The 11318-nt window shown below is 37.4% G+C and overlaps 1 protein-coding gene across 1 annotated transcript; it reads right to left on the bottom strand.

Moving 5' to 3' along the window:
- Positions 1 to 8744: 8744 nt before the first annotated feature.
- On the bottom strand, positions 8745 to 11318 carry LOC143591882 (low-specificity L-threonine aldolase 1-like). Its single transcript, XM_077071949.1, has 9 exons — positions 11026 to 11318; positions 9847 to 9958; positions 9714 to 9764; positions 9554 to 9625; positions 9339 to 9471; positions 9192 to 9250; positions 9008 to 9108; positions 8867 to 8933; positions 8745 to 8797 (listed from the first exon to the last, which is right to left on the bottom strand). The coding sequence occupies exons 1-9, from the start codon at positions 11316 to 11318 to the stop codon at positions 8756 to 8758; spliced, it is 930 nt and encodes a 309-aa protein (XP_076928064.1). The 3' UTR covers positions 8745 to 8755.

The raw sequence follows: 11318 nt of genomic DNA on the forward strand, positions 1-11318 counted from the left end.
AGGTCAGGTCAACAGCACAGAAGATAAGACAACACAAAAGTAAACGGCTGGATTAAACAGAAGAAAAGACAAGACATAGCGCGAGAAAGCTTGAGCGCGAAGGCAGACACAGAAGGTCAAGAGTGCGCGAGCGCGAAGGCAGACAGAACCAACCTTAACGCGTCGCGGGAAGAACTACATTTCTAAGCGCGCCGCGGGAAGAACTTCAATTCTAAGCGCGTCGCGAGAAGAACTATATTCCTTAGCGCGTCGCGGGAAGAACGATATCCATAGCGCGCCGCGGGAAGAACTAAAATCCTTAGCGCGCTGCGGGGACAGTTCGTCTCGCGTATCGCAGTAACAGGTGGTCTTCACGCAGGCTTCCTTGTAAGGAGTCTGGCGCGTGGAGCTGCGCAGACAACCTTAGGCGGGAAGGAACAAAGGACAACAAAAATTAAGAGAAGGGGTTCAAGGCTTAAGGGCGGGACGGCGACAAGAGGGAAAAGAAGGCGGAAAGAGAGAAGAAGAGGGACGGGACGGCGGAAAGAAAGAGAGAAGAAGAGGCGGGAAGGAAAATATATTATTATTATTAAAAGTAAAATATAAGTATAAATAAATATTAAATCATAAAAGAAAGAGATCGGATCAGAGAAACGGGTACCTGGGTCGGGTCGGATAGGGGCAGATGTCACAATCTACATGCAAACTGTGTAATTGAGCTCCCTTCCATGTTGTTGGGATGGGAGTGCCATCGAGCCGATATGCACCTGGTTCGGGATCTCGTTGTTTACGCAGTATGTAGTCTCCAACATTGAAGCTGCAATTTTATTCGTGTTTTCCCCAACTGGGGTTCTACACGCATCAGCCTGCTCAGCGTTCGTTACGCCACGAGGTGCGCGAGCGTCCCATCTCTGACAAATGCTTCGACGATGTCCTTTACGTCTGTGCATTCTTCAGTGTTGTGGCCTTTTGTCCTGTGAAAGTTACAGTATTTGCTCCGATCAGCATTGTGACGATGTCGGATTATTGGAGCCTTTGGCCATGGGAGCTCCTCAGTGGCGAATATCTCGGTAACGCTTTTGGTGAGTGGCGTCCATCTGGAGTTCTGGTTCGACTGTACGTTATCCCTTCCGCCTAACCGATGTTGCAAGCCAGATGAGGTGTCAAAGTTTACCCTTGACTGCCAAATGCCTAGCTTCCGCTTTTTGTTTAGTCGGGCTGTAAGGACGTTGTCTTCTCTTGTTTTCTGGGTGTAGAGGTTTGTGCTCTGGGGGAGATCTCTACCCAGTTGCTTCTCTGTTTCCGCAAAGCGTTTAGCTGCTGTCATGATGGCATCCCATGTGGATGGCATGCCATCTTTACCCGTTAAGGTGCGGATGAGCTCTGGGTCATTCGCGCCCTGGATGAAAGCAGCGCGAACAAGATCTTCGCTAATATTACCCAGACTTAGCTTCTTTGAGTTGAAGCGAGTGATGAAGTCTGGCAAAGATTCATCTTCCTCTCGAATGCAATTGAGGATTGTCCATTGCTCTTCGGTATACTTTCTTTGTTGGCTGAAGTGTTGGCTAAACTTCTGCTGGAAGTCTGCCCAATCGTAGATGTGGTGGACCGGTAGACGATCGAACCACGCTCTAGCTGCCCCAACAAGTGTCATTTGGAACATGTAACACCACGTAGGTTCCGTCCAACTACTGACGGTTGCCCCCGCTATGAATCTGTTCAAATGATCGTCTGGATCAGATATACCATCGTAAGTGCCGATGTTGGACATCTGTTTGGCACTTTTCGGGGCGATTGCCTCCGCAATGTCCCTTGCAAATTTGGACGTTCCCGCATTTTCCGCAATTGGTCTAAATGCTTTGGAGAAGTCACGTGGGTTTCCACCCGTGTTTTTTGGTTTGAAGGTTTCTCCAAAATGCCTTCTCGGTTGAGAGTCCGTTTCCTTACGCTTCCCCTTCGCCCTATGACGAGGGTTTGCGTCACTATCGGATTCCTCCGAATCATCGTCAAAGTACTCTACGAATTCATCAGCCTGTTGGAGTAAACGTAAGCGTTCATCCAACTCAGCTTGGAATTCTTTTTGACGTGCTTCCGCCCACGCTTTAACTTCATCGAGTGTTTGGCGGAGGAGCCTCGTTCGTTGTCTCTCTAACTGGGTATCGGTGAATCCCAGTGAGCGATTATTTACTGCACTTGCCCCAGCTTGGGTAACTGGGTAGTGTTCGTAAAATTTACTGCACTTGCCCCGGCTTGGGTAACCGGGGTAGTGTTCGTAAAAACTGTGTAGTCGCCGGTATTCCCCCCAGTAGCTGGGGTTGTGGTTACCGGAGTTTCTTTAACCATCTTTCCAGAAGTTTTGAGAAAACTGAAAAAGATTAAGTTCTAGCTTTTATGCACGGATGGCGCCAATGAAGAAACACTAATCGACCCCGGGCAGATTACGGATAATCTGGGGGTTAAATAGATGTTTCCCACGAGGGGTTAGATCCGGCAAAGATGGTTCTTCTGATAACCTGCAAAACAGACACCGTGAGCTCGTCACTGAGAATGGGGGGGGGGACCTCCTTGTGACCACCCTCCGGCGTGAGAATCAGACTAGATTGCTCTTGAATATAAGTGTATATTAAGAGATTGCTAGAGCAGATATCAGGTATAAGATATAAGATACAAGATAAGATAAGATGATCATACCATTTGGGGTATTTATAGCCGAAGGTAGGTTTCCAAGAAGGTATAGCCGGCTGAATAGTATTCCTGTTCTACCAACTGTGGCCTACGCACGTGCCATGCTGGTAGTTGGTGGGTAGGCAGCGGCTGACAGTGACCAGGACTGCTGTGTACTATTCCTTTTCCACCAACTGCAGGCTATGCACGTGGTATGACAGGAGTTGGTGAGTAGGCAGCGGCTAATAGTGGCATACAGTACAAGAGCATGCTGCTCGCCATACGGTTGTCAATGAGCTGTCGTATCTCTGGTCAGATCTTTTGCCCATACCTCGTCAGGTACAGTACAAAAGATCCTCCAGTATCGTACGGACTGGCTCATTTGGGCGGGAGTATTCCCCCTCCCGCCTTTGTGCGGGATTGTTCCCGGCTTTGCTCATTCCTTCTTCAGGTGGCATTACTGAATTATTTTGAGAGCTAAGTGCCTTGTGCGTGTAGCCTTGCTGCGCGGGTGGCCTTCCCTGATGGCTTGTATCCGCAGCTGCGGGAACAGGCGGAGTACTTCACCATTGGGAGGCATTTCCTGCGGGAACAGCTTGCGTACTGCGCGTAAGGACGTCACGTCTCTGAGCATGGTGGGTCCTGCGGATCCAGTTGATTTCCGCGCAGACGTCTCTTTTCAAGGTGAGTCCTGCGGGTCCAACTGGGCTCTGCTTGGACCTACCTCTTCAGATTACCTAATGCAATTGGCACGTACAACACGTTTCCCTCATCCATCTTTCTCCCTCTTATATTTCTTTTTAGAAGTTATGCCTTTCCGATCAACATTCTTTACCGAGTCCCATACTCGAGTATACCCTATCTTGACTAGTCGGGCCTGTTCATCTTCCCTACTCAAGTACCTAACCAACCTTTTCAACGGCCAACATGGAGGATGCAGATCGTGCAAGCCATAGCCAAGGGAGACATATATGTGACAAAACCCCCGGACCTTTATTCGTAATAAGAGAATCCAACATGCGTGCTCGAGTATTGGATCAAACCAAAAAAAACCATTTGTGTTCGCGTTTCCTTTCTCATTTATATCGTGTGCTTTCCCTTACAATAGCTTACGGATACTTTTTCAACATTTTATAAATTATTACCAACAAAATGACTGCTATTTTCATGTTACTTGTGTATCCCTCTAGCAAGTGGTTAGGATTGGATTGAGTTCATAAGATCCATTTTAGTTTGAACGGGTCAGATAAAGAAAACAATTTACGTGGATAGTTGACTTGCCATGTTATCTCACTTTTTGGGGTGATTAATTCAGTCACCTACTTTCTTGTGATAGATAGGGTATGGTATGGGTCATGTAACATGGTTTCACGGTGCCTACTTCTACAAGTCATCAACTAATTTAATCATTTTCACACTACCAATTGACAATATATACATAATACATACACCACAATATCAAATTTTCAGGCCAAGGGACCAAGGGTCCAATAATATTATTATGGATAACAAAATTTAACGAGAAGATGCGGATGTCTATGCCACATTGCCACGTAGCTTAGCTACATTTCAAATGGACTTTCGGCCCAAAACTGAAATGATATGTAACTAATTTTGTCTTGCATTAAGGCATTAAAGATCTAAAGCAATGAGAAGAATATCCAACTTATATTATTTTAAAAATAACTTAAGATTGTATTTCAAAAAGATCTAATGTTGACACCGTTTATTTCCGCTCCTAATCGTGCGAAGAAGAAATGCATCGTGCATAAATCTTGATATCTAAAATGAGGTTTAAAAATAAATACTTTCAGGTGGTTCGTATTTTGTTACTAGTGTTATGTGAAATAAGTTAAAAACTTGTATGTTACATGGATTGAATAAGAAAAATATTAAATAAAGGAAAAATTATAAATTATAAATGGATAATTTAAGATAAGATATGGTTGAAATTACACAATATTGCTAACTAATTTTATCCTACTTTATTAATAAAAGAAAATCTTTGGTGTCACATGTCAGTTTCATATTGATTTATGAAACTGTTTTTCCTTTTAAAATCTTAATCTTTAATTCCTTGATTTAAATATATTCATGATTAAAACAATTTGTTATTTGGGTTATTAAATAAAGTCACGTCATATAATTGCCTTTTACTATTGAAAGTTAAATAATAATGTGTATATTATGTGGTCAGCCTTTCTATATTTATAATATAAATTGATTTACTTTCCTTTCGAGAAATAATAATATACATGTGTGCTAATACACAGTAACCGAATTTGCATGCCATAAAACTTTTTTTTTTAATTTGCATTCATTAGGATTAAGATTAAAAAATTTATTACTAAAAATTATGTGTTTGTAAATTTTGTGGATTGTTTTGGCGCTTTTTTATTTTTTTATATTGAGTTCTTTTTAGTAAAGATTTTGATCAACAATAAACATATTGAAATATTTACTTTTCTTCATATCAAAATTAGAATATTGATATGTTAAAGATTTCATTTAAAAATATGAGATTTTATATTCAAGTTTGCCATACGATTAAAAAAAGGGAGTTTAAGATTGGGTAATGGGATTTTCACCTATGGTGGGTAAAAGTTTACAATTTACATAGTTTCATTTGCACACGCATCAATTAATATGCTTACCTAAAAGAACTTTTTTTCATAAATATTTTTCTTGTATTTTGTAATTTTTTTATACTATATTTTTTAGCATCAATTATATTATAAAATATACTAGAATTTGTCGTTCTTATGAAATGATGACCAACTACATTTTTACTTGAAAATGATAATTTAAAGGAAATATGGTTGGATAACAATAATGGTTTATCTTGTAAGCAAGACTTAATGGTCTTGAATCTATTTCCTCTATTTTATGTAAAGTAGATACTTGTATTTTACATACATTATTAAATTAAAAAGTTATATTTCAAATGAGACAATTACTTTTATACGTATAGTTACTTTGACTTTTCTTAGTAAAAAATCTCCTCTCAAATTCCAAATGACACAATTTCCAGTTGTCGTATGCTTTGCAATGACAATGAATATTAGCCAGCAACAATCTCTTTCTATGGTTGGTTTGGTCATTTGGTGTCATGTTTTTTTCCAGCGAACAACTGTATGTTACATTATCCTAAGTAACGAGCAAATGCGGCTTAAAATTGTTATTATTAGATAAACATGGGAAAACTTTCGATAAAACTTCAACATAAAATGTTGTATACGAAGATATTTTTTTATGTTTGTAAATTGTAAAGTCAAAACTTTGTATATGTAGTATAGATAGAAGTATACATGTAAGTACATTTTGACACATAATTATATGCTTATTGTTTACGTTTAATTGTGTTTTTTATTTTCATCATATTATCAATTGTAATTTAAACATTGATCCATCCCGTGTAATACACGCGGTCTAAATCTAGTAATTTAATATAAGTGAAATCAAATCTATACATAATAAATAAATATATGATTTCTATACGTGTCAGAATTCTATGAGTTTAAAACTGTTTTTCTGCCTTATTTATTTCGCACATTTATATTTATAGTAATAAAACACAATATATTAAATGTATTAAATTAAATGTAACAACTTATATGTTATATTTGATTTCAATTATTTTAAATTATTAGTTTGTAATTAAGCGTAACTATAAATATAAATGTGCGAAATCAAATAAGCGAGAAAATAATTTTAAACACATCGAATTCTGGCACGTACCTCAACCATATATTTGTTTATTATGTATGATTAGATGTATAGATATGTTGCTTACGTTATCTTGCATTTTTTATAACATATTCAATTATTCATGTAACCAAATGGCTTTGATGCAGTCGCATAACAAGCAGAGGTGTAAAAAAAAACCGGTTTGGGATCGGTTTTAGGCAAACCGAACCGAACCGAACCGGTTTGGGTTTAAAACCGGTTTCACCTAAACCGGTTCCCACACCGACCCAATCCGTCAGTTTCATGACCGGTTCCCCTTAAGATCTACCAAACCGGTTTTAAAACCGAACCGGTTTGAGGAAAACCGGTTTAAAACCGGCTAAAACCGGTTAAAACAGGTTTAAAACCGGTTAAACCGGTTTATAAACCAAACCGAACCGACGTGACCAGGTCAACCTATTTTGTGTCTAAACCGGTTTATGAACCGAACAGGTTTGAGTCAAACTGGTTTTGACTAGCCGTTGACCAAACCGGTTCGGTTTGGATTTAAAACCGGTTTTGTACACTCTAATAACAAGCAGTCAATCACTCAAGCATGCTACTCAACAGCCCAGTTAACCTTTAGCCCATTTAACGAACCCTTTTAACAGAAGTTAGAGCCTTTTATTTATTTATTTACTAGATTTTATCCCCGTGTTACAGTGTTGTTTTACATTATTCGTTTTTAATATTTTTATATGTATATTTGGATTTTAATTTTATTTATTGTAAGAAAGTTAATAATTAATATACTTGAGGTTTGATGATGAAATGGTTTCACAAATAATGATATGTTATAATCCGGTTTAAAAGCTATCTGGGTTTGGTGAGACCTTTACCCGTGAATTCGGGTCAAATGCTTGGGAAGCCTTCATTTACAAATAAAGCAATCTGATGGCTTGAGAGAATGGTTGCTTTACATTTTTCGTTTTTTAATATTTATTTTTTGGATTTTAATTTTCTTTATTGTAAGAAAGTTAATAATATACTTAGGGTTTGATGATGAAAGGGTTTCATAAATAAATGATATGTCATAACCCGTTTAAAAGCTATCTGGATTTGGTGACCCATGACCCGCTTATGTTTTTTACTATAAAATTGTTTATTAATTATAAATAATATATTTTTCTTTTTAAATTGGATATTAAATTTTAGTATATCCCTATTTTATAGGATTTTCATATCAAATAATTGGTAAGATTAATTTTAATTTAATGAGATGTTATAACTCGTTTAAGAGTTATCTGGTTTTGGTAAGACACATACTCATGAATTTGGGTTAAATCAATGAGAGCCCTCCATTTAGAAATCAAGCAATCTGGTGGATTCAATAAAAGGAGGGAGCGACCACATCGCGACACATAGGATTTTAGGGGTTTCGTTTATATATATTATAGATTATATATTTATTTATTTTTTTTAAACGGCAATAACTGAAGTTAAAAGCATAGAGGTCTACATTTTCGGGGTTTTTTTTCTTAAACTAGTTTGACGGTTTTGGTTTCTATCAACGCTGATTTAGATGAAACCGGTTCGGGTTGGGTTTGGAATCAGTTTCGGCATACCGATTTGGCTGTTCAAGACATGTAATTTGAAAATTTTCGAATATACAGAAAAAATTAGTTATCCACGTAGGACTTTTGAATAAGTTATAATTATTAAAACAGATTAAAAAAACATTATAACTAATAGAAAGAATCATCTTCGAAACTAGAAATGTTCTACTCGTGCTTCGGGTCGGTTAATGAACAAGACCAAAGTTTTCAAAGAGCGGGACCAAAAGCCATATATATATTTTTTTCTTTTTACAAGCTAAAACACACCTCTAAACACTCTTAAATCTACGCTATATCCACCATGAGACATTGAGTCTCAAACCCCCCATGCCCCAACCGGCTAAAACACGCCTCTAAACATACTCCAAAGTCACCTTTATCCGCCATGAGACATTGAGAATCAAATCCTCCAATCTGATGGGGAAGAACGCTATTTTACGCATCGCAACATCGGTAGACCAAAACTCTGTAACTAATTCATGTTTTTAACAAACTTAAAAAAAATTGTCATTTGAGGTATAAACAAAGTTTAAAGCATTTAGATGATTTGGATTAATTGGAACCTATGAGAAGAAGTGAATTGAAGATGATAGATTCAAAAAATGTCACCAAAAGTTCATACTTTTAGCATATTAGTTTAAACTTAAATTATATATGACGCCATCCGGTTTTTTAACCTGGTTCGACTAGTGAACCGGTAAGGCGACCACTAATTAAATTGCGGCATTAAAGTCAAACAATAGGCATGATTCTAAAGAGTTTATCATCACGAAACGAATTTCAACACAAATTCAAATAAATTTTACAACTGGAAGTGAAAATGATCTGCCTCAGATGCTGCCATTTTCGTCTGTCACTCCGGTCATAGCTTTCTGCAAGATAAGTGCAAGTGAGCATAAAAAATGTACTAAAAAGATAAATTAGGCAATGACATATTATACCTTTATGCATGCCAATGTGTACTCCACATCACTTGCAGACACTTGGTGGTGAATCACAATCCTAACCCTGCATCATATCAAAATAAGTGAATCTAGTGCAGCAAGTTCATGACTTTTAATAATTTACAGATCGATTCACACCTGGACGAGCTATCCGGCATCAAAAGTATACCATGCTCCTTCATAATTTTGCCTAACTTCAGTGCTGTGATATGCGACCCCTTTAATATCTCGAAATAGACCTGCTCAAAACCAACATTAGTTTTATGTGATCATAAAGTAATACCTTTAGAAACACTAAAATTTTATATCATATGTTCATTACAATATTTGTCTCCACAGCAGCTACATCCGCACTCAGACCCTTGATTTTATTTAGCCCTTCTGCAAAACAATATTCGTAAAACATTAAGCATTTTTCCGATTGAGATATAAACACTGTCTATGGAATAACTTGTCAATATTTTGTTACCGGCTAAAATCTTGGCATTCTTGTGATCAGTCACAAGCCTTTGAACATTTTCTTGTAAAGCAACAAGACCAGCAGCACATAAGATGCCAACCTGCCTCATTCCACCCCCTAAAGTTTTCCTCAGAATCCTTGCCTGTAAAGATTAAAATTTATAACTTAAAAGAAAAACCAACCGAATGTCCAAAACAAATGTTTCAAGGACTACAAGAACATACCCTTGCAATGAAGCTTTCTGTCCCAACAATCACACTTCCGACCGGCGCACCGAGCCCTTTCGATAAGCATACCTAACAATCAAATCAGTTATTCAATATGCTAAATTCTATATTCTATATACTATGATTCGCTATTGAAAGTAAAACAACACAACCCTACCGAAACCGAATCAGCAGCTTGTACAAGCCGATCAACAGGAACATTAAGAGCCTGCAGCAAAAGTTTTACTAAATCAATGACAACTGACAAGCTTCAAACCATTAGCAGATATTAAAGGTTTCTTTTAACTCACAACAGATGCATTAAAGATGCGGGCCCCATCGATATGAAGCTTTAAGCCATATCTTTTCGCAAGCTCCCCAACCTGGTCTGTGTACTCTACAGTAAGACATCTTCCACCAGAGCTGCATCATTAAGTAATCTCTGTTAGACATAAGGGTATTTGATGCCGATTCCACGGCTTTACTCAAATGGCTCAAGAAACTCATAGTTTATTCATTGACTTCATCTAACCGAAAGGTTAGAAACGAACCGAAAGGTTCAAGACAAACGTTCTTTACAATATTTTAATCACCAAAACTATCTAAACAAGAAACCTATCAACCATATTTATAAATAACAATAAACATAGCATTTGGGCTGGGCCGACTTAATGGGCCGGATGCTCCTGCATCAGTATTCATCGGAACAGATAACACGGTTTACTTTGGATCGAATTTTTCGGATTTCAAAACTTTATGACCCTGTCCGAAATCTGATCCGATCCGAATTCGAGATGTTTTTATCAGATTGAAATCTATATGATTTCACTTCGTATCGGATTCGAATAAATCCACATTAAACCGAATAACCCAAATTAAACTAAATAACAAGTTTTCATGATTTTTGGTTGGCATTTATTTTTTCCTAATTTTTGGTTCCTAACATTTTACTAGTAAAACCGGAACATACAAATTAGTCTTGAACGCATATCCAAACTTAAAAAAATAGTTTAAATAAATCCTACTGACAAAAACGTTACATACTTAAAGCATGCTTTGGATTGAGTTTGAAAAATGCTTATTTGCTTATTGACTTTTTCAAAAAGCCAGGATTTGGGACTTTTAGAAACTACTTTTTAACCCTTTCAAAAGCTAAAATACAAAGGATTTTGGTGATTGCCAAACACATTTTAACTTATTAGTTTTTTAAAAACACCAATAATAAGCATTTTTCAAACTCAATCCCAAACATGCTCTTATTCTGTTTAAACAAATATCCGAATAATCAAATTTTTAAAATTTTCATATCAGAATGATAACCGAATATCCGATTACTTATTCGGACATTCAGTTAAACCCAAATCAAATATCCAAATAAGTATTCGGATCTTTTTTTTCCGGTTTTCTTGAACACCCCCAGACTTAGACATATCATCACACACATAGTAAACATTAACATAGCATCAACAAAACATTAACCAAATTCATACTTAGCATGCGAATTCTCGAGGCAAATAAGCCTCGTCTTCGGGTAACATATCTCAAAATCCGGATTCCGAATCGCAGACTCGATCAAACCAATATCCATCGTCCCATCATCATTATTCTTCACCGGTCTCGGATGAACACCCCCAATCGTCGAAATCCCACCATTCTCATATATATGAATATGAAAATTATTACCAAGGATGACTTCACTCCCCCTAATCTCACAGTGCACAAGAACACTAATAAGATTGATCGTTACGGTGTCGGACCGGAGATCGATTGTTCTGGTGACCAT

The sequence above is a fragment of the Bidens hawaiensis genome, unplaced genomic scaffold (genome assembly GCF_021521415.1).
Source record: "Bidens hawaiensis isolate Kalapana, Puna unplaced genomic scaffold, B.hawaiensis_p1.1 tig00040123_1, whole genome shotgun sequence".
NCBI classification, from domain to species: Eukaryota; Viridiplantae; Streptophyta; class Magnoliopsida; order Asterales; family Asteraceae; genus Bidens; species Bidens hawaiensis.

Bases quoted from the DNA above. Each gene is read 5' to 3' on its own strand.
- LOC143591882 (XM_077071949.1), bottom strand. From the start codon at position 11,318: ATGGTCACCAGAACAATCGATCTCCGGTCCGACACCGTAACGATCAAT. The intron at 9,626-9,713 runs GTAGGGTTGTGT...TTTGATTGTTAG, and splicing joins AAGCTGCTGATTCGGTTTCG to GTATGCTTATCGAAAGGGCT. The intron at 8,798-8,866 runs GTATAATATGTC...CTTATCTTGCAG, and splicing joins ACACATTGGCATGCATAAAG to AAAGCTATGACCGGAGTGAC.